We start from the raw sequence: 27,811 nt of genomic DNA on the forward strand, positions 1-27,811 counted from the left end.
GGGTGGCTCAGTCGGTTAAGCGACTGCCTTCGGCTCAGGTCATGATCCTGGAGTCCCGGAATCGAGTCCCACATCGGGCTCCCTGCTCGGCAGGGAGCCTGCTTCTCCCTCTGACCCTCCTCCCTCTCATGAGCTCTCTCTCTCTCTCATTCTGTCTCAAATAAATAAATAAAATCTTTAAAAAAAAAAAAAAGAAATCCAAGTTTTCTTAGCCCACATCTACGAGGAAGATCTTCTCTAGGCTTTGTCTCCCTGCCCTGTGGCCCTGGGGGCCTTGACTGGAGAGGGAGGAAATCAGAACCCTGCCTTCCTCTGAGCTGCCCAGTGCTATTCAGCACACTGGTCCCCAGCCTGCCCTGCCTCAAGCAGGGTGTTCAAGATCGGGGCAGCACGGCCCTGGGACGTAGACCCACCTGCTGGCTCCCAGCAGCGTAGGCACCTCAGGGTCAGGTGGCGAGGGGGCGGGCCTGAGAATTTGCTTTTCTGACAGGTTCCCAGGTGGTACCGAAACTACTGGTCCAGGACCAGCATGTTTAAAAATCACTGCCTCAGAGTATGTCCTTGCCAACACACACGGAGCTGGTGCTCCCACATCTGTGTGCTAAGAAAGGCCAGGGCATCCAACTTCCACGTGAGCAAGTGGGGCGTGCAAACGTGCCTAGGCAAGGGCTGAGTCACATGGCCACAGAGAGGCTGGGCAAGGTCATCTGCAGCTGGGCAGCCTTGTGCCCGGGAAAAGGGAAAGGCATGTCTGGGAGACCATTAGAGATCTAGGGAGTGGGCCCTAGGGCTCACATGGAGATGAAGAGAGGGGCCAGCCCTCAGGGGTGAGGGACAGATGTGAAAAGAGGTACTCCTGGCGCTTGGTGACTGGTGTCATAATGGCGGTTTATCCGAGGGGGAGAAGCCCGGGTCCGACTGCAAGCATCAGCAAAGGCCACCCTGGAAGGCAGAGCAAGCTCAGCTTTGAAGCAGGAGCGCAACTGGCTGTGGTTGCCCGTTCCTCCCTTGAAGGCCGCGAAGTGTACTCCACGTCTCTTCCCTCTTCATACACCTAAGATGTTCGTTCACTGTCCCCGTTGTTTTGTGGATTGGGTCTGACGTTTTCCCAGGTCTCAAACTTTTTTTCTATCCTGTCCCCCAGGCATCTTGGCTCTGGAGAAAGCTGCGTGGCAAGAGGCGGTGGGTGATGGCATTCTGCCTCTTGATGACTCTGTCTGTGGTGACTGTCACCCGCTTCCTCCCACAGCATCCAGCCACTGGCCCAGACCCGGGTCCCATGGAGCCCCAGGAGGTCACTGGAGCCCCTGGCCCCCACAGCCGGCAGGCTCTGAGCTCTAGCTGGAGGCAGCGGGCAAGAGACCTAGGGTTCTGGAAAGGCTGGCCCTTGCCTAGGAATTCCATCCCCGTGTGTACTGAGGAGAAAGGCCACAGGGGGACAGTGGAAGGAAGCAGGAAGTCCCTGGGAGAGGACAGCAAGCATCCAGGGAGGGTCAGGAGGGACATTACTTCGGCCTCTCCAAGAAATTTGAGACTCAGTACCTCGCGTCTTTTGCTCCTGAGGGACGATGAGGTCAGGGCTCCAGGAAGCAAAGACTTGGGTACCCCCTGGCATGACAGTCCCATCGGAGAGGCACAGAATGAGACTGGCACCCTGGCTGACCCCGTCACAGGACGTGGCATGACAGCTTTACAGGCTTGGAGAGCTGCTGTTGGACTCACCCTCCGGCCCCACCCAGTGGAAAGCAAGAATCTGCCGGGAACTAGGAACGGAGCCTTGACTGGTAGGCGACAAGCAGGGCATCCCACCCCAGTTACAGGGGCTCGTCGGTGGCCTGGCTCTGTTGCGGAGCTGCAAGAATCTGTCTGGTGTGATGCCGAGACCCCTGAGCTGTTGACCAGCTTGAGGACCGGTGGGCAGGCCCCCCCATGGCTCACGGAGCACGATGTGCAAACACTCCAGCTGCTGGCCCAGGGGGAGGTGGTGGGCAAAGCCAGGGTCCCTGGCCATGGGCAGGTGCTGCAGGTCGGCTTCTCCAGTGATGGTGCCCTTCGGAACATGTCTTCCGGGCTCAGCCATCTCTGCTCCCAGGGGCTCTGTGGCCTGATCAAGAGGCCTGGGGACCTGCCGGAGGTCCTGTCCTTCCACGTGGACCGGGTGCTGGGGCTGCGCCGGAGCCTGCCTGCCGTGGCCCGGAACTTCCACAGCTCCTTGCTGCCCTACCGATACACGGATGGTAGCACCAGGCCCGTCGTCTGGTGGGCGCCTGATGTGCAGCACCTGGGAGACCCAGAGGATGACCAGAACTCTCTGTCCTTGGGCTGGCTGCAGTACCAGGCCTTGTTGGCACATGGCTGTCGCTGGCCAAGCCAGGCCCCCTGCCTGGGCATCCACCACACCGAGTGGGCACGCCTGGCGCTCTTCGACTTCCTGCTGCAGGTATGTGGGGTTGGACAAGGTGAGGGTGGAGAGCAGGGCAAGTGTGGGATTTGGGATGAATTGAGAACCTGGAATTGCCCTCCTGAGGATGGTTGGTGACTCCCCCCTCCAATCCTTGTCTTTTGACCACCAAGCACCTGTTTTTGTTATTTTTCTGCCTCTGTGTTTATTCAGCCAGTGGTTTGCTGGAATCAGCTCATATGGGCTAATAAGAGCCAATTCGCAGAATTTTCAGGAATTTTGTGACCTGGTGGAGAAACACAGGCATTATTAAAAATGACATAATATCAACTAATAATATAATAAGTTATATTAGAAAAAAGGTAATAAATACTCAGAACTCATTAATTCCTAATGATTTCACTATATTTTACTGTTATCTGTACTTTTTAAGTTATTTGCATCTATATAGTAAGTATTATATAATGGTAAGCTACTGCACATCTCCTGTCAACTCCGTATTCAGTCAGGTTGGTAGCTTGAAAAGTGGCCGGGGTGGGAGTATTTACACCATGGGAGTCAGCAAATGCTGCAAATCAGGACTCCCCACTATTTCCGAGAGCTAGTTCTAGTTGTTAAACATTTATCAGCACATCACTGTTGATAACATTATATCCCTGAATCAACAAGGATTCAAGATTGTTACCCAATTTAAAAAAGAAAGTAATTGTGGGGAGAGGGAGAGACACAGGAGGATAAAGGGACGATTTCTGGGCACTGAAGAATGAGAAAGAACTCCAGCCACAAGGTCAGCTGAGGTCCCTGCTGTGCCAGAAGTGAACCCTGGGGTTTCTGGGGATCCTAGGGAAGGATTGGGCAGTCAGGGCACAGGGTTAACGGGGGGGAACTGCAGGCACTGACTGTTTACTAACTATAAACAGTGTGGCTGGGCTGGGGCCTGCACTCTGGATGTCAGCTGTGGGGACACAGGTGTGGAAATGTGGCCAGAAATTAACATAAAAAAAGAAAAAAAGCTCAAAATGGGTGGAATTGTGCACTAAGTGCAGACTGAGGGATGTCTATTGGGGCAAAGACACCCCATTTCTGTAGGGATGTCAATTGGGGCAAAGACACCAACATGAGCCCTTAGATTCACCGACCGGGGTGAGTGGATGAGCCACAGGACAGGATTCAGGCAGCCACGGGCTGATATGCTGTATTTGGTCCATACAGGGTTGGTTCACAATGTGTTTTTCAGAAAATTCTTAGACAACATGTAATACTTTGGAGATTTCCCGTAAAGATCCAGCTTCCTTTGACACATTGGATGGTTTAGTAACATTGGGCGTCCGTTCCCATATGGCTGAGTAGCGATGCCTGCTTCAGAGGCTGCCATGCCCACCTTTTGGGCGTAGGCCCTACCTCCTTATTCTCTATCATCCGCCCACGGCCCCCCCCCCAGAACCACGGATGCTACCTGTCAGCCGGGGCGTGTTCGTTTCCAGCCAGTGGGCGAGCTGGTCTCCTGAGGTACTTCCAGCTCCTCTAGTCTTTGTGCACAAAGGCTGCGTTGTGGAAAGAGGAGTGTGGAGCCTAGTGGTCAGCATGGGCTTTGGCCTCAGACAGACCTGGGCTTGAACCCCCCACTCCCAGACCCCTTCCTGCAGGGTGACACTGAGCAGATTACTTTGCCTCTCGGAGATTCGCTTTTCTTTCATCTAAAATGGGGCTGGACATCCTGACCTCACCCCTTTGGGTCTGACCATGGTAGACCATGGTAGCTACCATGTGGTAGCTTCTAACTGCCAGCGCCAGCCTCTGTGGGCTTGCTCTGGGTGACATGTGACAGGCTGGGTGCTGGGGAGCTAACGCTGGCCAGGAAGTGTGACCAACCATCCAGGTTGGGAAGGAGGAGTTTCTCAGACCACAGGGAGGGCTGCTTATCTACTTCCAGAAGCAGCCTCCAGTGAGTGATGGGAGCCAGGGTATAAAAGCCCCAGCTCCCTGGCTAGGGTAGCTCTGTGTGTTCTACGTGTCTCGCAGAGTCCCTTACCAGGACTGAGCCCTGATTACTCACAGGGGTCATTGCTCACCCTCTGTGTCTCACATCTCTGCTTCCTGCTGTGTTTTTGGATCAGCTCACACACACACACACACACACACAAACTGCTTTTGCTTGAATCCTTGTCTCAAGGTCTGTCTCTGGGGGAGCCTGGCCTACGTCAGATGATAACACTGACCTTGTGTGGTTTCCGCATGCAAGACTGTTCGTGTCATCAGTGCCCGGAGAGTAGCGCGCATGCAATAATAAGCAGGCACAGTCCCCGAAACTTTATAGGAATTAACTCATCCAGTCCTCATAGCAACCTTACAAGTGAGATACTACATTTATCCCTATCTTAAAGCTGAGAAATTAAAGTCCAGAGAGGTTAAATTACTTACCCAAGGTCATGGCTGCTGGACCGGAGACAGAGCCTGCACAGTCTGACTCTGGAGCTCACCGTCTTAATCACAGAGTTCCTATTCAGCTGGTCATGACTGAGTCAGGAAAAGGGGACTCTTGCAGGGATGCCTTGGAGCCTTGAGATCGGAGGCACCTCCTTGCAAAGCCCCAGTCCAGCTGATGTGCACACAGCAGTTTTCTGTTCTACACAGAGCCCCCTCTGTCCATCTCCCAGAGCTGCTGTGTGGACCCTTCCTCAGACGCCAAGCCCTGTTGCGGGGACGGAAGCCTCAGCTTCCAAGGCACACGCAGGTTGGGTGTGCGGTCAGATGCTGCTTGGCTGGCCTTGTGCCACCTCTTCCTTGGTTTGCTGAACACCTGTCAAGTCAAACACCCCTGTCTGGCTGATGCTGCCCTCCTAGAAGCCGCTAGCAAGTCAGAGAGAGGCGAGGCTTCAGGATGTGGGTTTCCCCGCATAGGAGCCCGAGGTGCCTTCTGACCGGGAACTGAGTACACGCTCCATCTACAGCCCACTCTGTGGTGTGCTTGCTCGTTTGTTTTGTGTTATCCAGTAGAAACCCTGGCTTTTTCGTGGTTGTGTATCACAAATAGCATTTCCCCAACACAAAATACACAAGCACCGCACACATACACATTCCTTGTACTCCCCACAAATCATACCCTATGCTTTGCAAATCCCATCTAACATTTTGTATTAGTTAGTGATTGCTGAAATGCTAACAAACCTCTCCAAATTTCAATGGTTTAAAATGCCAGCTCGTTATTTCTTGCTCCAGGGTCTCTGGGTCGGTTGGACTCAACTGAGCTTAGCTCCAAGCTGTGGTTTGGGTTCAGGTCTGCTTGGTTTCTCATTCTGGAACTCAGGCTGAAGGGGCAGCAGCACCTGGGCAAACTCTTCTCATGGGAAATGGAGAAGCCCCCAAAACTCAACCAAATGGCTAAAGCACATTTAAGTCCTCCACCAATGTCACTTCTGCTAGTATTCCATTGGCTAAAGCAAGTCAATGTCAGGGAAGGGAAGTACCATCTGCTCAGACTAGAAGGGGGAGAGGAGCAAATATATGTTGGACAATGATGAAATCATTTACATACACCCAAACACACACATTGCACACTTATACGTGAACCTTCTGTGCCCGCATATGCCATAGCCAGGCACACACGCATACCATGCCCCTGAGCCATACACCCTCACGTACTCCAAATGATGCCCAAACACTGCTGTGGGCAAGTGGGGGCTCAATCCTGCTGAGATCATTGAGGGAGTGTGTAGAACACAGACCACAGTTGTCTCACCTGAGGACCAAAGCTGGGTTATTTGCCCACTAGCTCCCAACTGGCAGTGGCTGAGACTGCTCGTGAGAGCATTGACCTTGTGGCACTTGTAGCCCGGCCTGTGGGCTGGCCAGCCAACCCAGATCCTTCCGCCAGAGAGGGGCTAAGGCAGAGACCTGCAGCACTCGTTGTGGAAAGCCATTGGTATGTACAGGAATAGTGGGTGCCAGGGGAGTCGGGGTGGGGTACGAACAGCATCTGCAACTCCTAACGAGTTAAGTCAAGAGCAAGTTTTGGCAGGCCAGTAGGACCAGGACGGTGCTCTCGGTTAATAAACTGGTTTCTCTACGAAAAGATAAAGTACTAATTGTGAGTAGGTACCATCCCACGCAATCTAGGCTGCGTCATAGGAAGAAGTAGGACCAAGAGAGGGTCCACCACTTCTGAATAGATCAGTGAGAAGCTGGTTCTACTCAGGTGGACAAAATGGGTGGGAGATTGTGTATGTGTGTTTGTTGAGTGGGGCTCACAACACTCTGCTCAATGTCGGGGGCCACCTGCAACCAGAGTTGCATTCACTCTGGTAAAGGGTGGAAAGTCCTTCTCCTCCTGGGATGGTGATGGAGGCACAGCCAAGCCATGGTCAGGAAGAGCTAATGATCACCACATTCACTGTAAGCCAAATCCAGCCTGAGAGGAGTTGTGCCTGGGACCCAAAGGGGCCTTCGACCCAGAGGCCAGAGTGAGGGCAGGAAGTGCTGGGGGGTTGGGCACATTGCTATTTTTTCTCTTTTAAAGGGGTCTCTTTTCTCACACTGTGCTTCCTCTTAGAGGGTGTGTGATTAGCTAGATGGTGGGTGAGATGTGGAGAATTCAGACAGACTGGGAGCTGGTAAGGTTGGCTCATGAAAGTCTTTCTGCAACTTCTGCTTGTGAAGGGCCTTCACATCCCTAAGAGTCGAGATCCCAGGAAGCTTCACCTGCCACCATCCTGGTCCAGGTCATCATCTTTTCTCACCTGGACTAACACAACAGCCTCCTGATGTGTCTCCCTGCCTCCACTTATGTCCCCTCCAATCCAGTCTCCTTACAGAAGACTTCCCCAGGCAGATCCTGAGTCAAGGATTCTGGTGAGGTTGTTTATCTGGGGGACAATCTCAGGAAACAGCTGAAGGGAGGTGGGAAGTGAGATGGGGGGGCAGGCAGCCAATAAAGGACATGATATCAAGGCAGGTCACCACGTGGCTGACTGGGGCTTAGTTCCACAGGAAAATTTCTGAGAAATGGTATAAAATACATGCTCAGAATTAGCCTATTTGAAAAAGAAAAAAAGAAAAAAAGAATTAGCCTATTTATAGCCAAATATCCCATCAATCTTTGGTTGAGGGCTGCTCCTGGAGGGATGGATCCCCTGGAATTTGGAAAGCCCCCAGACAAAGCCATATAGCAGCTGGAAGTTGGAGGGTGAGCTCCAAGGTTCATACAGAACTGTTCAGACACAGAGTGCACACTTCTATGATCATAAATCAGATCGTGTCACACTTGCCCATTAAAATAAGGTAAGGCCTTCCCAGTGCCCTCAATATCAGGTTCTTCAAGGGCCCATGTTCCTTTTTTTTTTTTTCTTTTTTTTTTTAAGGCCCATGTTCTTCTAAGACCTTCAAGGATCTGTCCCTAGCCCCATCTCTTGGCACCTGGCCTCGGTCAGTTTCTAAACACACCCGGCTCCTTCCGGTGCAGGGCCTCTTGCTTGGACTTGCTTCTGACTCCTCTTCCCCAGGCTTCAGCTCTCCTGACCACCCCTCATTGTTATTCTCTTTCTCTTTCATGGCATCCTGTTCAGTCCCTTTCTGATTCCCAGCACAGTATATGATATTTTATTTATTTATGTATTTATCATATGTCTCTGTTTTGTTCATCACCACATCCTCAGCACCTAGCACAGAGCCAAGCTCTTGGTTCAGTCCTAGATAAGCACTTGTTGAATGAATGAATGAATAAATGAGCGATGAATGAACTTCCAGGGTCTCTGTATGATATCCTGTCCAGATGTTGCTGTGTTTTGCTTCCTCGAACACCACTTCTTCCTCTCAACTGAAAAGAATCCCAAGGCTTTCTATAGGCCTTTCTTATAGGGTCCAGAATAGAATCATAGAGGTGGAAAAAAGCATTTGCCCTGCTCCTGCATTCTGGCTGTCAATTAACTTACACTTCCAGGACAGATGACAATGTCCTTGACCACTGTTTCAGCACTTTTCAAATGTTAATGCCTAATAGCCCTTGGAGGAAGAAAATATTCTTAGCTTCATTCTACAGATGGGGAAACTGAGGTTTAAAAGAGCTAAGGAACTTGCCCACAGTCACAGCCTTGTTTCACCCAGTGCAGTCTGGCCACAGAGTGCATGCTCTTGCCCTCTTTGCTGTACCTAACTGGCCCTAGAAAAAGTATTTGTTGAGTCTTTTCTGGGTGGGACTGGCCCATTCCCTTCCCAAGGAGCCTGTTCTCAGTTATTTGTGATCCTGCGTACATTCCTTATTTTGAGTCCAAATCTATGGCTTCAATTCACGTGTATCTCCTCTGGTTTAGTCTTCCTGGGACATCAGGTGTTCTGTCAGTTAGAGAGGATCTCAGATCTCTGTTCACTGCCGACCTTTCAGGCTTCCAACCAGAGACATGACATATCAGGGTAGCTACCATTTATGAAGTGCCTACACCTGTCCGGCAATGTCTGACCCAAAACCCACACATGAACTCATTTAAGTCCTACAACAGGCCTAAGATATGGGAGCTGTGTTCCTCCCCATTTCACAGATGGTGCAGCTAACTATGGAGGACTGAAACACATGCCTGGACAAGGGTGTTTAAAGGGTGACATTGAGTATCTTTACATATATTTTAAAGCAGGACCTTGATCAGGGTGAGGTATGAGGAACAGACTTCTAAGATGATCCCCACAGTTCCCACCCTGCTGGCGTTAACCCCTGCCCTTGAGTATGAGTGAGACCTGCGAATACGATGGCCTAGCACTCCAATGATTAGGTTACCAATCATTTAACTTTGAGTTGATCAAAGGGAAGATTATCCTGGATGGGTCTGACCTAATCAGGGGAGTCTTTCAAAAGAGATGAAGTATCTATTTTATTTTATTTTATTTATTTATTTGAGAGAGAGAATGAGAGACAGAGAGCATGAGAGGGGGGAGGGTCAGAGGGAGAAGCAGACTCCCCGCCGAGCAGGGAGCCCGATGCGGGACTCGATCCCGGGACTCCAGGATCATGACCTGAGCCGAAGGCAGTCGCTTAACCAACTGAGCTACCCAGGCGCCCAAGAGATGAAGTATCTAAAGAATTTCCTGCTGGCTTCAGAAAGCAAAGAGCCATGCTATGAACTACCTGGTGGAAGGGGAGGCCTCTAGGAGGATCCTGAGATCCCCCGGGACCTAGTCATACAACCACAAGGAATGGTTTCTGCCAACAACCTGAAGGAGCTTAGGGGATGACCCTGACTTACAATGAGACGCGGCCCCTGGCCAACACCTGGAGTTCAACCTGGTGAGACCCTGAGTGGAAAAGCCGGCAAAAATATGATGGACTCCTGACCCACAGAAACTGTGACATAATAAATGGGTTCTTTGAGGCCACTAAGCCCCTGGTCATTTGCAATGCAGCAATAGAAAACGAATTTATGAGCCCAAGGTGCCAACATTTTAAGGAGGTGTAGCGCCTGTCCTGCATGACCTGGACACTGAGCACCTCCCTGTTTCTTCAGCCCCACCCTAGTCCTGTCTCTGTTCGGATTTTTTTAACTTGTTCTTTCTTTGTCTGTCCATAGTCTTTGCTCATTCTCTTTTGGGTTGTTGGTCTTTTTCTTAATGATTTCAAGAGCTTTTTACACGTGAAGGCAATTAGTGTTTCGTTTGACTGTCCTGTAATATTTCAGGTTTGGTTGTCATTAAACTTCGTTTATAGTTTTTCTGCTATGCAGAAAATTTAAAAATGTTATGTTGTTAAAGTTATCAAGCTTTTCTTTTATGACTTCTAGGTTAGTATACGTTTTAAAAGGCCATCCTCACTTCAAGGTTATTTTTAAAAGTCTCCCATATGTTTTCATCTATCTTTGATCCATCTGGAAGGTGTTTTGGAGCAAGAGATAAGATGCAAAACAACGATTTTCTTTTTCAGATGGCAACCCATATGTCTCAACACATTTGTTGAATAATCAACCTTTTCCCCAATCTGAAATGTTGCCTTTCCCATATAGCTCATTTCCATATGTATGTTGGTCTATTTCTGGACTCTTTTCTGTCCCAGTAAAGGTTTTGCCTATTTATAGGCCAGAATCACAGTTTTAATTGCTGTGCTTTATATTTTATGTTGATAACCAGTAGGGCTTGGTCTTCCTCATTGCTCATTCTTAGAATTTTCCTGATAGTCTTGCATACTATTCTCGTAAGAAATTTAGAGTCAGCTTGTCACTTCTTCTTCCCAAGTCCTTTTGGAATTTTAATTGGGATCAAATTAAATTTGTGTGGACTATAGAGAGAATTTACATCCTAAAATATGAAGTCATTCTAGCCAAGAATTGGATATTGTTGGTTCACAACCCACTCTGGACCTTCTCAGGTGTAATCTGAAACTGGCCCCTATAAGGAGAGGGCAGTGAGAGACAAAAGAAAGAGGCAGACCACTCCAGGTTGGTAGGAGGGAGGTTTAATAAACAAAGAGAACTTATATACGAGGCTTGTCTTGTCTTGGGCCGTCGCAAGACGGTGGATTTCTGCACCCACCTACCAAACTTAGAAGTTTATATAGAGGCCTTAACTGGGTTCAGTCACGTATACCGTGCAAATGTTCTCATCACCACATCACCATCTCCAGGCTGTGACCTTGGGACAGCCTCTGGGAGCAGGAAAGGCAAACGGAACCCACATTCCAAGGATCATGGAGGGGGCAAGTGGCCTCCCAGTGCCCGGGTCCCGCTCATCTTCCTGTGGCCATTGAAAATGGGATCTTTTCTTCCATTATATGTTCTGGCCAGTAGCCTCCAGTTTGCATGAAGGCTATTATTTCTGTGTATTAATGTGGTTACTGGCCACACAATAACTTTGTATTCCTTCTAACAGTTTCTCAGTTTATCCTCTGGGTTTTCCGAGTATACCAGCATTTCATCTGTAATGAATGCACTTTGTCTTCTCATTGCCTCTCACCTCGTTACATTTGCTGACTGCTCCAGGGCAATGGAAAATATTAATGGGCTGAGGGACACGAGTTGTTGCTACAGATTTGGGACAGTGTCTGCTGCTTCACCATTAAACATCATACTAGTTTTTGACTGAAGATATAATGAGGAACTATTCATTATTCTTGCTGTATTAAGAATTTCTATTGTCAGCAATGGATGCAAAATTTTATCAAATTCCTTTCAAGTATCCGTGGAAGAAATAGCAGTATTTCCCCTCTGATGTATTATGTGGGGACTCCTGTGGAAGGTGTTCTAACAGTGACTCAGCCTAGCTTTCTTGGTTGGAAACTTTTTTGCTGTGGTGAATTTATCTTTTCATGGCTGTGGTTTTTGTGTTGATGTTAAAATTTTAGACTGATCTACAGATGTGTTTTTAGATAAGATCTAGTTCTTTTCAGTGCATCTCCTCAAAGCCCATTAGCCAGTCTATTCACGCGCATCCTAAGCTGGTGCCACAACTTCTGGGCCCAGGCTTGGGGCAGATGCAGTGTCCAGACCCTTCCCCTCTATGGAGAGAGATGCTGCCACCCTGTGGCAGTCTGATCACCAGGCAGGGAGTCGGCCCTGCCAAGAGCCACCCTTTCCACCCAGAAAGACCCAGGCCTGTGATTGCTCCCAGCTTGGGAGAAGGTCCCTGAACGGGGGGTATGGGCCACCAGGGACAGCAAGCAGCCCTTCTAGAATCCACCAGACCCAGATCAGGCACTGGGTGAGGAACCTGTCTTGGCCCAGGAACCTGATGGGTCAGTTAGGGGACTCTGGCCACCCTTCCTACCCTGTGCTGGCTCCCCCCAGGCCTCCCCTCTCCCACAGCTGGACCTGCTGTCCCTCCTTGGCAGACTGCAGTGTCTTGTCTCACCCAGATGTCCTGTGTGGGGGCCACAAATCCAGGCCTCCCCCTGGATACTTCCGGTGTGGGCATCTTGCACAGGGAGGTAGGGTTAAATGATCACAGTCCCTGTGCTGTCAGCCAGCCACGCACTCCATTCACTCATTCTTTCACTCAGAAAAACCTCAACTAAGTCTCTGGTTGTGCTAAGCAAGTGCGGGGTGCCGGGGACCAGACCGAACCATGTCTGCCTCTTTGCCAGCAGGGAACTTGGAAGCTCTGGCACCACAGAACACGTGCCGGCCACACCGCCCCTCTTGCCGGTCAGAGCCGGACTGCTCGGCTTTGAGTCTCGGCACCACCGCTTCCTTGCCGTGGGATCTTCAGCACACGGGAAGGAAGCCCCTGGGACTCAGTTTCCACATCTTTGAAGTGGGGATAATAATGGTATTTACCTCTTGGCTACCGGGAGGGAGTAAACGGGTTGTCGTGTGGAAAGCACCGAGTGGGCTTTACAACGCCTTAAGTAAAAGTGAACAAAAACTTCAGTCCACAGCATGAGCATGCAATGTTGCTGGGTGGGTCAGAAAAGCAAAACTGCTAAGGTCTATCATTTTTTCTTGGTAACTGCTCATTTTTTCCAAAAAGGGGGGAAAAAATCAAATCCTGAAGGAAGGTGGGAATGAAACTTAATCTTGGTCTTGTTTGGCTGCTAGAAATTGAATTTCTCTTTGGTGGAAATAAAATAACCAGACGGTGTGGCAAAATAATCAAACTGGCAACCGGGCCTGGCCAGGCTCTTCCTGTTAAACATTCAAATGGGTGTAGAGTCTGAGAAGCCAGGAACATTGGATGGGCCAGTATTCCTTGTGGCTTCCTCTGGAAATAGATGCCGCTACAAATTGAGATCTGCCCAGAATGGCTGGGGTCGGGAAGGGTTTGGCAGGAGGAAGGGGGCGTGGCTGGCTGGGCGTCAGGCGTAACCTGAAATCCAGAGCAGCCCCTGTGTCAGTCTTGCTGGAACTGCCCTGGCATTTACTCTCCTGGCCAAAGAGAACCCAGCAGGTGATGTCTGTCCAGAAACTGGATGTACCCACAAGAAGAGCATGGCTACCCTGTTGTAACACTTCCCATATTTCAGACTCTGGTTCTCTGGCCTGTAGCACTGGGTGAGGCTGGGGCTTCCTGGTGTGTGGGGGGGTGGGGGAATCCCTGAGATTCCTGGAGGTCTTTGGGCCTGTCGCTTCCAGGGCAGACACCACAGAAGGCTCTTCCGCAAAAACCACCCCCTGCTTCACAGGTATCATTACCCCATGTGGGCCTCAGGGCAGTCCCACGGGAGGGGAGTATCGCTGCCCCATTTTGTTGATGAGAAAACTGAGGGGTATAGAGGTTAAATAACTTCCTCAGGTCATAGAGTTAGGACATAGTGGAGGGGGGCATGGTACAGGCCTCAAGTGGGTTTAAGACCAGTTGGAAGCCTGGGAGGTCTCTGGAGGCAAGCTGCAGGGCTCTATCCTCAGCCCTGTCCTGGTCAACGCTTTTATTAGTGGCGTGAGTGAGGACATTGCAGCTAAAGTAGACTTTCACACAGAGCCCTGATTTGATTCACCTTCTGCCCATTCCTGGGTCCAGGGATCAGTGCATCACCATCCTCCACTTGGCACTCCCGGTCCAGGGATGTGTATGACCTGATTTGGTCCAGTCAGGCTAAAGGGAAGGTGCTTGGAGGAGAGGTTCCTTTCCCCTCTGTCTGTCTCTCTGTCTCTATTTCTCTCGTTCGTCCTCTCCTTCTCTCTGGACCTGAACATACCCACAGCGGCTACCTGCCGGCTTCTAGAGACAACACTGGGATGTTAACATCGTGGGTGGTGAGTGGAGAGCAGAAAGAAACCCGAGTCCTTATCATGACAATAGGGAGCTGCTAAATCTCCAGCCTGCCCTATCTTGGGACTTGCTGCCACAGATGATCTTAATTTTCCTTATGGTTGAAACCGTTTTGAATCAGGTTTTTCTGTTACTTGTAACTGTTGTTATCCAAAGCCCAGGCAGCCAAAGCAGTGATGGTCCACGTCAGGGGTCTTGTAAATGGGCTCACTTCATGCACAGGGTGATGGTTTTTGGCCACCCTGGCCAAGGTGGACTGGTCCTCTGGGCTTTGTGCATTGGTCTCAGTAGCGCCTGCGGGTGTCTTTGGCCCACCGCCCCCGGAAATACTACCTAATGTGGCCTCACAGAATTGCCCTCAGCCTGTTTGGGGTGATTGGTCTAGGCCCGATGTGCTTCTCCGTGTTGAACTATTGCAAAACAGAACATGTTTTGAGACAGTAGTTGGGGGGACTGTTTAACACTCTCATTCCTGGACGTCTAGTTTTGTGACATTGATTGAATCATAGTTATTTTCTTGTTTGTGTTGGAGGAGATCAATTCTGTATATCCTCAGAACATATGTGAGTTTTCCTACAAAGGGATATGGAAATGGAGCAAGACCTTTGGCCGGCGCTGAGCTGGGCTGAGTGGACTGGGGGGTGGCTTTAATGAGTACTGCATCCTGGAGGTGACAGATCGTCCCCCTCGCCCCATTTGTGGAGAGGGGTGGCTGTGCCGGTGGGCAGAGGGAGGCAGGATGGTGGTGCTGGCTCTGGCTGGTCACCACAGCGACCACAGAAGAGAGACATGGACCATCCAAACACCACCACGGCCGCGGCTGCATTGTTGTCATGGAGGATGACGGGCCCTGTGTCTTCTCATTCTTCCCCTTCCTCCTTCATAGTTTTGAAAGCTCTTCTCTAGCCTTAATTAGCAAGGGTGAAACCAAATTAATTAATCTCATGAAGAGTAATGATGGAGACCTCATTTGACCTCTGTAACTGGCTCCCCTTTCCTGGTCTTCGGGGAGGCAGGGCAGGATAACACAGAGAGCTGGCCTTCGAGCCAGACAGACCTTGGCTCGAATCCCAGCTATATTACTTTTACATGTACGACCTTGGGTATGTCTGGGGTCAGTGTCCCCATGTGTAAAATGGGATCATAGCATCTCCCTTGCATAGTTGCAGTGAGGAGTGAATGAGCTAGGGAGGATGGCAGTGGTCATGGTGGTGGTCATCTGAGCGATGTTTTGTTTTGACACCAATTCTCCACCACCAACTGGGTTTCCCACAATTCAATTCAGTTCTGACACTGTCTACCTGGAGTCAATGTCAGATCCCACACAAGTTAAGGGGCTCAGTCCTACAACACTGTCCCACTTCAGATACCAGTCAAAAGTCCTGGGCTACCCACACTTCTGACCAACTGGCTATAAATTGAGGGTTCTCACGACCCCCTCCTCAGGTTGGATAATTTGCTAGAATGGCTCAACAGAGCTCAGGAAAACACTTTACTTACATTTACAGGTTTATTATAAAGGATACAAATGAATGTCCTGATGAAGAGGTATATTGGGTGAGGTCCAGAAGGACCCCAAGCACAGGAGCTTACGTCCCTGTGGAGCTTGGATACGCTACCCTCCTGACCGTGGATGTGTTCACCAACCCAGAAGGGCTCCAGATCTCATTGTTCGAGTTTTTTTTTTTTTTTAAAGATTTATTTATTTATTTGAGAGAGCGAGAATGAGAGAGAGAGAGTACATGAGAGGGGGGAGGGTTAGAGGGAGAAGCAGGCTCCTCGCCGAGCAGGGAGCCTGATGCGGGACTCGATCCCGGGACTCCAGGATCATGACCTGAGCCGAAGGCAGTCGCTTAACCAACTGAGCCACCCAGGCGCCCCTGTTCGAGTTTTTATAACCCAATCTCCAGCTCACCTACCCTTCCTGGAGGTTGGAAGGCGGGGCTAAAAGTTCCTATCCTTTCTTCCCTTGTCTTTCTGGTGCCCAGTCCCCATTCTGAAGTTATCTAGGCTCCCCTGCATCATCTCATTAGCATAAACACGGATGTGGTCCAAGGGGCTCATTAGGAATCACTCAGGAAAGTCCAAAGGTTTGGGGAGCTCTGTGCCAGGATCAGGGTACAGAGACCAAATATATTTCTCATCATACCACATCATGTATCTCTGAGAGACAGACAGTCATTGCTTTAAAATCAGATTAAAATGATCGCTGCTGTAAGCCTGTGGCTGTTCTGCATCCTCACCACCACCACGGGGGAGGGAGGGGCCCCAGATCCCGCCAGAGCTGAACCGCGTGGTAGAGCAGAATCACAGAAGGTTCCCAAGGACTGAGAGAGGAAGCAGACCCTTTCTTTCTGTGGGGTTCCTCACCAGCTTGGTGCCATCTGGCTTCCTGCTTCCCTTTCCCTGACTCTCACTCATCTCCACCCTGACTCTCTTCCCCTCTGTTCCCTGGACAGTTGCCCCAACCACAGTATGTTACCTGGAGCTCATTTCTAGATTCCCAGGCTGGCACCTGCCTCTCCAGTGGTGTTCCCAGGCTTCCTAAATTAGACTAGCCATTCTGCAAAGGTGGGGTCTGGGTCTCCATTCTGGGTCTTCCACACACCGGGCTTTTTCACTAAGTGAATTACCTTTGCATCCTGAGAGTTAGCACCTGTGTGATTCATCATCCTCCTTGGGGGGCGGGGGGTCCCCTGAGTCCTCCCTCTCCTGTGACCCTGACACCACCTGGGGATTTAAGATGACTCAAACCCCAGGTCCCACAACCCAGGAGGATCTGGAAACCTTCCTAGGATTTGGGCAAATCCCAGGCAGCTGACGGCTGCTTCACATGCCTTGATTTGCCCCACACCAAACCTGAACTCAAAGCTCAGCCCCTTCTCCCAAGGCCAGCAAACATTTCACAAGGGTGGCCACTTCTGCCGGAGGATGGAGGGGTCACGGAGGGCACATCTCACACCCTCAGCCTCCCGCTGCTCCCTGCTTCACTTCTCTCTTCCTCTCCTCTCTCTCCTCCCCTCCCACAGCAACAAACGGACTTTTCCTCTTGTCCCAAGCAAAGCAAGTCCTCTCACACCCAGACCTCTGGAGATCTCACCTTCTGTCGTTAGCACTCCTCCAGGTATTGTATCAAACCAAATTTCCTTCCTACTAGGAGAAAGGGTACATCTCCTCCAGCTCGCCCACCCTGTGACGGGCACTCCCCACTGCCCCCAACCTCACCCTATCTCTCCTCCACTTCCTGGCACATCCCAACCTTTTCCACACCACCCTCCCCCTTCACCTATCCCTTTCCTGCCTTTCTCCCTACAGCAAGACCCTCCCTCTCCCACCCCAGAGGACTCTGCCACTTCTGTGTTTAGGCCTCTCCGTTCTGGATCTCTTTGCATTTGCTGCCCTCATGTAGGTCAGGGCTGGGGCGGATCCATGTTTCTATTTAATTCCTGACTTGCAGGCGGCAACTCCTTCCTTCGGAAGAAAGCTACTGGAAGCAGGTGAGTGGGATATATTATTATGAGAACCCTATGACCCTCTAAAATGTCATGTATGTGAGCTACATGTGTGTATGTAGGGGGTGGGAGGCAGAGCTCCTCGGAATTGACCCCACACCACACTTGAGAATTCCCCTCCGGTGGAAACCGAGCCCGGGAGGGGAGCGCCTTCCTCCTGCCCTGACTTCGATCCTGGCCTCGCCGCAGGGTTGGAAGAGCTATCTAGAGGGTCATTAAATCACGTTTGGCTCCCAAGAGGGGAGGAATCCTTGCTGTAGCATTGGCTGCTTAAAGAAAAAGTGGAGTCCAGTGTGGATTTCCGCTGGTAGACAGATGCTCAGCACCGGGAGGCCCAGTGGCCTCAGGCCAGAGTTCGGGGCAGGGCCACAGGGGAAGCCGTGGGTACCGGTGGAAATCCAGGCTGGCCTGAGGTGTGAGCCAGCAGCTCCGGGGGTGCAGGGCGAGCTGGCTGGAGGAGCAGAGCAGAAGCTCCCTCACAACGGGCCGACCAGCACCCACAGCCGCGGAGGTCTGCCCCCAGCACGACCACCGCCCCCCCCCTCCCCCACCGGGGCCAGGCCGCCTGAGTGCTGGGCCTGGGGGAGGCAGGCCTGGAGCCACACCCCTCACAGCCTGGGTGTCCTCACAGGTACATGACCGCCTAGACCGCTCCTGCTGTGGCTTCGAGCCCGAGCCGTCGGACCCCTGCGTGGAAGAGAGGCTCCGAGAGAAATGCCGCAACCCCGGCGAGCTGCGGCTGGTCCACATCCTGGTACGTCCGCTGTCACCTGTCACCTGTCACCCAGACTGCGGCCTTCCTGCCGGAGTTGCAGAGATCACGGGACACGGGCGGTTCCCAGCCCTGCTCTTTTTAGCAGCAGGAGCCTTTGGCTGGATAATGTTTCCAGGAAGCCACCATACATAAAACTGACCCCGGTGGGGCTTTGCCAGTGTGGTTGAGGTGGGACCACTCCACTGTCCCCTTGAGGGGTTTACAGGGAACCCCGAGGGCACCCGGAAGCGGGTGTGACATCTGTGTGTCTAGGGAGCCGCCCCCACCCTGCCAGCCAAAGTGGGGACTGTGGCCTGGAACGGGCCGGGCGGTGGCAGTGACAGGGCTCCCTCCTGTAGGATAGCCCACGGGCTGGTGCTGATCCGAGGGACACTGGGCTGTGCAAAGTAGAGCCCAGGCTGGGAAGTGATGAGCTGAGGCCATCAGAGACTGGGACAAGGGGCCACCCTCGGGAAGGGCTACTGTATCTTCTCCCCCAGTGACCCTAATGTCCTGGACACCTTCCCCTGGCCGGTTGCTTGTGGAGGGTAGCATGGTGCCCCGGGCTGAGCGTCAGGCAGGCCACACCAGCCCGGAGGCCAGGGCTGCCTCATGAAGCCTCTGGGTGGTAGGAAATCTCCATCTCCCGTCCTCAGAGCCTACTCCCCTCTTCCCTGGTAAAAGGCAGTCACCCCGGGGAGAGGTAAGGCTTTTATATCTATCATTCACCCCTGGGGGCAGCTATTTCACAGATCCCTTAGGACAGCAGTTTTTGGAGGGAGGAGTCAGTAGACATCAAGAAATAGATGATCCCTGATATGGGTGGTGGGGAGAGAGAGAGAGAGGGAAAGCTAGGGTCCTGGAGGCAAAAGTTCCTAAGTTAAGCCAGGGTGATGGAGAGAATTATGGGAAAATACCATGGAATCCTGGAGAATATATAGGAATGGGGTGCACGGGGGTGGGAATAGGGAGCAGAAGACATGGACTCTCATTCCCAGCCACACCACATCATGGGACTGTCAGCTCAGGGCCCCCCAAGCCCCTTAACCCTGACAGAATCCATGGGTGCCAGCTAGGCTCAACCTTCCCCACCTCTGTCCCTGTCCATCTTCTTCCTTGAGGTCCGGAGCAGTGATCCATCCCATCTGGTCTACATCGATAATGCCGGCAACCTTCAGCATCCTGAGGACAAGCTGAACTTTCGGCTGCTGGAGGGCATCGCTGGGTGAGGGTCAGCGGGATTGGATGGAGGTTTGGAGACTGAGGCCCGATTGCCCTGCTGTAAACTGTGCGACCTTGACTCATGCTCCTGAGCAGTCCGCAGCCTGAGACAAAAGCTGCTGGATCTGAGCCCTGGGAGGAGGTGGGGAGCTGGGGGACGCAGCCAGCAGGCACCCCCAATATCCAGAGGGCCTCCTGGCCCTGCAGAGCACTGGCAGCCTGCTAGGGTCTGGGATGGCTAGCCCTTCCCTTGCCCCAGAGGAGGAGCCAGCCTGGGGAGCCTGCCTGCCCTGCTCACTCATGGCAGGCGGCTCGGCCTTCTTAGGGCTCTTCCTGGCATTTCACCTGGGATAGCAGAGCTCATTCCGGCAGCTTCTCTGTGGGATGGGGGACCCCTCCAGAAGCCCCGTCCCATCTGCTTTTGCAGGAGAGTAGGTGGGAGGGTTCTCTGATAACGAGCCAGCAGGCGGGCCCTGGGCACTCAGCAGGACGACTGTGCCAGGTCTGCCAGCCGTGCAATTGCTGGCCATCTGGCTTCACCCGTCCCGGGCATTTTCTGAGATCACTTTTGCTTTTCCCTTCTGTCCTGGGGCCCGGGGGACCTGCCTCCAGGTTTCCTGAGTCTGCCCTGCAGGTTCTTGCCTCAGGGTGTCTGCAGAACATGCTGCTCAAGTCCCTGTGGATGGACCCCGTGTTCTGGGAGAGTCAGGGCGGGAGACAGGGACTGAAGCGGGTGCTCCGGACCCTGGAGCGGCGAGGCCAGGTGCTGCTGGAGCACGTCCGCAAGCACAACCTCACCCTCTTCAGGGAGGAGGCCTCGTGAGCTGCCTCGCTGGCGGGGCGCTCCCGGCACCACCTGACCAGGTGAGCACCCATCCCGGTGGCCACAGTCTCTCGGGTTCCCCCAACTTGAAGACAAACGGGAAAAGCCAGAAGAAACCAGAGGATACTGTGGATGTCCCAGATGTCCCACCTTCTTGGGACAGTGAAGGTGGTGGTGGGTGGTGGGTTTTCCATCTTAACCACCCTCCTTTCTGCCTTTTCAGCTCTGGCTGTTTCCTCCCTTCCACCAATAAATATATTCAACAATGTTCTATGAACTGCTCCAGATACTGTGAAGTTGTGCATCCCATACGCACATGTAGAGTGGACGTGTGTGTGTGTGTGTGTGTGTGGTTCCCCCCGGAGACACCAAGCCAGAAGCTTGTCAGTAGGCAAGCCCCCAAGCTTCCAGCAAGCACTTGTGTGCCCTGATGTGAACAGGTCCGCTCAGCACAGAAAGGTGGACGCATCAACAGTGTGTGGCCCCGGCCAGCTTGCCCAGCGCACGTCGACCACCCAGGGCGCGGGAGGACAGGGCCCAGCGCTCTGCTCAGCGCACTCGGCAAAGACCAGTCTCCAGCAAGCCCAGCTCTGCGCACGTCCTCGGAACTCCCGGGTTGACTGCCCCCCTTCCTGGGCTGCTCCTCAGCCCCAAGTGGCTCCATCGGGGGGCGCAGGCCTCTCACGGGGCTGTTCCTCAACAGGTATCCCTCCCTTCCCTCCCTTCTGCCTCAGAAGGCCTTTTGGAATGTAGGGGCCCTTAAGATTTTGTCTACTTGGGTTTTCAGAGGACTGGACTTGAACAAAGGAGCTCTGGGTTCAGATCTGACCCGGGCCACTGCGTGGTCAGCAGATGACACAGGTTTATTGAGCACCCGCCGTAATGACACTTCCTGAGCGACAGCTGTGCACCAGGCATGGATCAAAGCATGTACCCTCACTGCGCCCCGACGGGCACGTGTGATTATTAGCATCTCCAGTGTACGGAAGAGGCCCAGAGGGGTTAAGGAACTTGTTCAAGGGTATCCAGCTCGTAGGCGGAGGGGTCAGAATTCAAGCCCAGGCAGGAGTTGTCTTGAGCATGTCTTGAGCCCGGGACCCCCACGAAAGGGCTCCCGCTGTCCTCCACGGTCACTCGGACAGCTTCTCCTCCTCTAGTCCCTTTGGATTCAGAGCTGATGATGAGGCAGGGCCGATTCCCTGGAGTGTGGAGCTGCATACTTCGACCCCGGCCATGCACAGTCACACGCATCTGGCTCCCTGCCCATTGCTCTTTGCTCGTGAAAGTCAGCTCAGTCTCTGAACTGGGTCTTTCCTACGAACTTGAAACTTCAGCCACTTTCTATCCTTTCAAAGAACACTCTCAGCCACAGGGTGCACCGCTTGCCCTCTGCCTCCCCCAGCCATTGCCTCTGGAATGAGAAGGATGTGCCCAGCGAAGCAAACAGCTGGGGGTGGTGAATCAGGACCTTCCCATCAACCTGAAGAGGCTTTGGCTGGGGGGGGGGGGGGATGCGGCAAGAGCTGTGAGGGGTCTGCGGTGCGGGGGCTGCTCGCCTGCATGCCAGTCCTTCAGAAAGCGGCCGGCCACAGGGTCTGGTAAAGCCAGCACAGTCGCCAGCCACCATGCTGCCTGACTCGCCTCACCCCAGGCCCCACCGTATTGCAACTGCAACAATCCCCAAGCTCTGAAAATCAAACGCCTTTTCCTACCTTGGGGGCCAAAACTCATGTCCCACTCAGCTCGAATATTCATACGGTTCAGTGCCGAAATGCCAATGCGTTCAGGGATTGGGTGTAACCCCAGACCCTGCTGAGAGTGTAGCGTTACACATGGAGAGGTACCTTATTACCTTTCTATATCTGAAGAATTCAGAATTCGGAATGACTTCTGGCCTCCAGGGTTTGGTTATGGGATTCCAGACCTGTGATAACTTACTACAAACCAGGCATGGCGCTAAGGGCTTTATACAGGTGATTTCATGAATGCCTTACCATCCCGGCTGCACTATCCTCACTCTACAGATGAAGAACCTCGATTGGGGAGGGAGCACCTTGCCCGAGGCCGCACAGGTGGGGCGGCAGAGTCTGCCCCTGAACCTGGGGAGCACCACCTGGCATGAAGTGAATACAGCCAATGGCCCACACCGTGCCAAGAGCGGAACCGTGTTCCTCATTGCAAACCTTCGGAATAACTCCAGGAGGTGGGCGTCACCGCTCCCATTTGACAGAACAGGAAACAGAGGCACAGAGAGGTTGAGTCACTTGCCCAAGGTCACAGAGCAGGTAACTGCTGGAGCTGGGATTTGAACCCAGGCCCGTATAACTCCAGAGCCCCTGCCCCCACCGCTATAGCATCCTTCCTTCTTACCTTCATTCATTCACTCATGCAGATTTTCCACACAGAATATAGAATTTGGAAGCAATCCATGTGTGCGGCATGCTTTGGTGGCCATGTGTCCCAGATGTTTGGAGACACATGTCGTCTGGCCATCAGAGCGTGTGTCCTGGTGTTCTGTTGGTGAGCAAGGTCCCCGTAGCTAAGGATACAGGAAGCGTGAGGGCAGCAATGTGGGCAAGAGGGGCTCACAGGAGCTCTGCCTGAGTGTGTCGGGGGGCAGCACAAGATGTGGGAGGTGAGACCTCTGTGAACATTGCCAGACCGTTTCCCCTCAGCCAGGGCCTTCAGATGAGTGGGCGGGCCTCCCCTGAACCCCTGAGGCTCACCCACCAGCTCAGGCAAGACACTTCCCACGCTCCCTACTCCTGGCCCACCTGGGGTTCTGGTTAGCATGGCTGGGGGACGCCTGTTTGCGGAGTGGGTCTAGTGGGGCATTTGGGTATTATAGGGGCTGGAGGCCTTTGGGGCAAGAGGTGGGGTAACCTCTGCCACCCTGGCCTTGTCCAACCGATGAGAGAAGAGTCACTGAGCCTCCAAGGAAGTGGACCAGAGCGGAAGGCATCTCGAGGTAGAAAGTCGGGTTCCACACAGTCCACACCACAGCAGAGGCGGATTCAGTTGCTGTCAGAAAATAGCATGGGGCGGGAGGTGGGGGCGTGCGTTCATCCGGGGACTTGGCAGGTGACAGGCTAGGGCATGCCGGACTGCAGGTGCACCCAGGGAGGCCTCGGGGGGAGGAGGCAGCATCCAGCAAGGAGACGCAGACACGGAAGCCCAGGGAACTGAGCTGAAGAGGCAGTGGGCTTTGATGGCAGGGGTGCGGGGGGCTGGGAGGGGCTTGGCCTCCAAGATGAGCCAGGCTTACCTGTCAGTGGGGAAGGTAGGACACGCGAGGTGTGATCTGAGGAAGGCTCCTTCTGTTAGTGTCTACAGTTCCACTGCAGGACGTAGCTCCTACGTGATTTCGGGGGAGCGTCTTATTTTCTGAGGGGCGCCTGCCAGGAGAAGCACACCCCACCCGAGGGCAGGCAGAGGCGGGGTGAGCTCTGGAGGGTTCCTAGTGCAGGTCGTGGAGGGAAGTACAGGTCAAGGGCACCTCACGGTGCGAGGCCCAGGAGACAAGCTAAATGAAGTAAGTCACTTAAAGCTGATGGGTGTGAGAATATGGATTTTTGTCAAGTTTCTTGTGTGCATGTCTTCCCAGCGGAGGATCATTTGCCAGAGGATCATTTCTACTGCAGACCCTGCATAATGCCAAGCAGCAAGGCCTCACCTGCACGTGTCTGGGTGAGCGACACTGAGCATGACCGGGGAGGCTAGTGCATAAGGCAGATCCTGCAGTGATTGCTTCTTGCACATCTGACTGCCTTGTCCTCATGACGGCCGCCTTCATTGAAAACACACGCACTCACACATGGGGCAATGGGACCCCAGGCACCTCGCTGACTTTTGTGCTGGGAAGGACTGGAGGCATTCCTTCTCTGCCCTGCACACTTGGAAGCTCTGTCACCACACAAAGACACATCTAGTCCTAGTGGGTGACTCGGTGCACGTGGGATTGGGACTGGGTCATCCGACCTCCACCCGCCCACCCTAGGAAGGCTTCCTGCAGGGCCCAGGCCCGGAAGCTGTGCATGTCATTACCCAAACTCCCTCGCGGGGCCCAGCCAGGCTCAGGACGCAAATTGGATTCCACGATTTGGATGCACTCAGGGGTCGGTTGGAAGGAGAGAGGTGGAGAATGTGGTGCACCTCTCAGCTATTTTCGGTCACCAGCTCTGTGATGGTTGACATGGTTGTGACAGTGTGGCAGGAGCTGGGATAGTGACCCTGGCATCGTGAGCCTGGGACCCTAACTCAGCTCCTGGCTCCTGGACCCCTAGCTCCAGTAGGAGCCTCCGTAGCCGGGCAGTTCTCAGAACTGCTCCTCAGGGCCCAGCCCGGAGCCCACACCTCTCATCCTCCCAAGGATTTTTAACTTTTCATTTTGACATAATTATGAATTCACAGTAGTTGCAAAGACAGTACTGGGAGATCCTGTGTACCCTTCATCCAGTTTCCCCCAGTGGTTGCATCTTCCGTAATTACGTAATTACGGTACAGTTCCAAAACCACAGACTTGACATTGGCATAGTGTGCGTCATTTTAGCACCTGTGGATTCATTAACCACCACGGCAATCGAGATACGGACTCCCGCCACACCCAGCCCTTCACTCTCTCCCACCCTCATCCCCGGCAGCCGCACATCTGGTCTCCATCTCTACAATATTTGTCATTTTGAGAACGGTATCTAAATGGAATAGCACAGCATGTAAACTTTTGAGAGTGGCTTTCTTCACTCAGCATAATGCCTCTGAGCTCCAGCCAAATTGTTGTTTTTACCAATAGTCTGTTCCTTTTTTATTACTGTTCCTTTTTATTCGTTAGCATCCCATGGTACAGAGAGACCACAGTTTGTTTACAAGTCACCCCCTGAAGGACATCTGGGTCATTTCTCATTTTCGGCTAATACAATTAAAGCCGCTCTGAACATTCTTGTACTTGTTTTTGTGTGAACAGAATATATTCTTTTTTTCTGGGGCAAATGCCCTGGAGTGCAATTTCATGGTAATATGTTTAATTTCTTAAGAAACTGCCAAACTATTCCCAGGCTACTGTTTTACATTCTTCTCAGCAGTGCATATGAGAGATCCAGTTTCCCTCCATCTTTTTAGACATTTGGTATCGTTCCTATTTCTTATTGTAGCTGAGGCAGGAGTGAGGCATTCCTCCCACCAGCGCCTCTGCATTTCCACTTGGAAAATGGGAGTATGGGGGGATTATTAACCTCATGGTTATACAACAAACCTTCCTCGCCTCACATTTTCCATTAGTTGGAAAAAGGTAGTGTTGCCAAATATGGCATGAGATTGCCAAATACTTGTTATATGAAATTCAGGTTTGAGTGTTTTGTATTTCGTTTGCTAAACCTTAGCAATCCTAGAAAAAGGCTGGCCTACCTGAACCTGGGAAGTCTGATAGTACAACATTCCGAAAGAGAGTATTGGATTATTTCCCTAGATGCAAGCTCCCAGAAAGCAACTACATCCTTTTGTGCTTTTTATTCCCCAAACAGAACAGAATCGTCTCAAATTCTAAATTAGCTGGGTGGCTTCGTGAGGTTTTCTCTGAGAAATGAAACTCCTTTTTGTAAGGGCCCTGGGGTCCCAGAGCCAGCGTGACTCCTGAAGGGAAACCCCACAGTGCCTTTCCACATGTGGATGCAGCCCTGGGCTCTGCTTCTGGCGCTGACCAGGGGGACCTGGCCAGGCTGTCACCGTCTTCAACACTGGGCTGGGAGAGCATGGGGCCACACCCCTGTAGAGAGGAACAGCGGAATGCCACTTCCTCCCTCCCCCCTTCCCCCACGTCTGAGGAGGACTATTTGCAGATCTGACACTGCCCTCCCGTGCTGTAGGGTGGGGGCCCAGACGAAGGGGCCCCCCATCAGCTCTGGGGTACACGCTGTTGCACAGCGCCCGGCACCTGGAGGGCCTGACCACAGGGGGCGGCCGAGCGGGGCGGACAGAGGCTACACAGTCGGGGGCTGAGGAACAGCTCTGAGGGGTTTGCTTTGGGCTGGGGGGTCCATGTGTGCTCCATTTCCAGGCCTCGCACGAGCCTGCTGCCACCCCACCTACGGCCAGTGAGGTGACCTCAGAGCTGACTCATGGGGCGCAGAGGGAGCCACTTGCTATTGGGATGGGCTTCTGTCGGAGGAGCCCCCCCCCCCCCGGGCACCCCAGCTCCCAGCTCCCAGGCTCTCCTGCTCTACCATTCTTTGATGGCGCTGTGTTAGGACGCAAATTTAAAACGAACAGTATCACCAGATGTGAATACCCTTAATGTTAAAAGCAGCTCTTATAACTCCCCTATAATAACAAAAAAACAATTCTTGCCTGCTAAATTTCCAAAGCTTAAAAAACTGCAAATACGGCGATGATGGAAATAATCTACACCTTGCAGGGATGTCGGGTACAAAGAAGTATGTATGAGTGAAACCCACAGAATCTACACTGAAGATCGTGCACTTCACGAGAAATGAACTAAACATCAATAAAAGAGACATGATGACAACAAAAAGCAGCAGCAAGAGAAGAAACATGCAGTGCTGTCAAAGGGCCTGCGGATCCAGCCTCCCGCCCCTTAACAAACGCTGTAACCTGGGGAAAGGGTATCAAGTTCTTTGTGAGTCCATGCAGTGGAATGTTCTATAGTCAACCAGATTCTTGTTTTCAAAGAATAACTTTCAGTGACACGGTAAAGCATTTCTATTATAATGTTAAGAGGAAAAAACAAAAAGAACCAGGACAAAGTTTCACAGGATTACAAATTTGCAAAAAGCAATTTGGACATAGGCAGAAATCCATTGTTTGATGGAACGCATGAACCATTCACGGAGTGCCTCGGCATCATGATCCACACACATAAACACCCACCCTGGACCTCTAGCCGGTGGGCGACCCCTTGTGGGAGCAGAGTACCTTCCAGAACACGACAGGGTGGCAGAGCTGGGGTTTGGGGGATGCGGCGGGCCTAATGACCAGGGAGCTGGAGGAGACACACACTGTTTTCCAGAAGAGTTGCCCCTTGAGCCGAGCTTTTGTTTCTGTTTAATTGAAGTATAGAGTGAAGTATATAAAGTGCACTGATCTCAAATGGTCGCTGTGCAACCACCAGCCAGATCAAGACATTCCTAACCTCCCGAGTTCCCTCGTGTCCAGCCCAGGCTCAACCCTTCTCAGGAGCCATTCTGACTTCTCCCGCCACAGATTGGTTTTCTTGTTCTAGCACTTCATGGAAATGGAATCATACAGTACATACTCTGTCACTCAGCATATACTCAACACTCTGTGAGATTGACACTGTTGTATGTACCCATATTTCATTCTTTTTTAAAAAATTGTTGTGTCCTGGGGCACCTGGGTGGCTCAGCCGGTTAAGCATCTGACTCCTGATTTCGGCTCAGGTCGTGATCTCAGGG

The 27,811-nt window shown here is 52.3% G+C and overlaps 1 protein-coding gene across 6 annotated transcripts in view; it reads left to right on the forward strand.

Moving 5' to 3' along the window:
• The window catches only part of GASK1A (golgi associated kinase 1A), an 89,564-nt gene extending 68,947 nt beyond the window's left edge, over positions 1-20,617 (forward strand). For 5 of the 6 annotated variants that reach the window (XM_034993096.1, XM_034993116.1, XM_034993106.1 and 2 more), the window contains 4 exons: positions 1,145-2,440; positions 18,221-18,343; positions 19,465-19,568; positions 20,177-20,617. In XM_034993096.1, coding sequence (XP_034848987.1) covers positions 1,190-2,440; positions 18,221-18,343; positions 19,465-19,568; positions 20,177-20,387 — 1,689 coding nt within the window. In that variant the 5' untranslated portion in view covers positions 1,145-1,189 and the 3' untranslated portion in view covers positions 20,388-20,617. The remainder of the gene's footprint in view (positions 1-1,144; positions 2,441-18,220; positions 18,344-19,464; positions 19,569-20,176) is intronic. The other variant, XM_034993090.1, reaches the window with a different exon arrangement.
• The last annotated feature ends 7,194 nt before the right edge of the window (positions 20,618-27,811 follow it).

The sequence above is a fragment of the Mirounga leonina genome, unplaced genomic scaffold, assembly GCF_011800145.1.
Source record: "Mirounga leonina isolate KUSES-001 unplaced genomic scaffold, KU_Mleo_1.0 Mir_115, whole genome shotgun sequence".
Lineage (NCBI taxonomy): Eukaryota > Metazoa > Chordata > Mammalia > Carnivora > Phocidae > Mirounga > Mirounga leonina.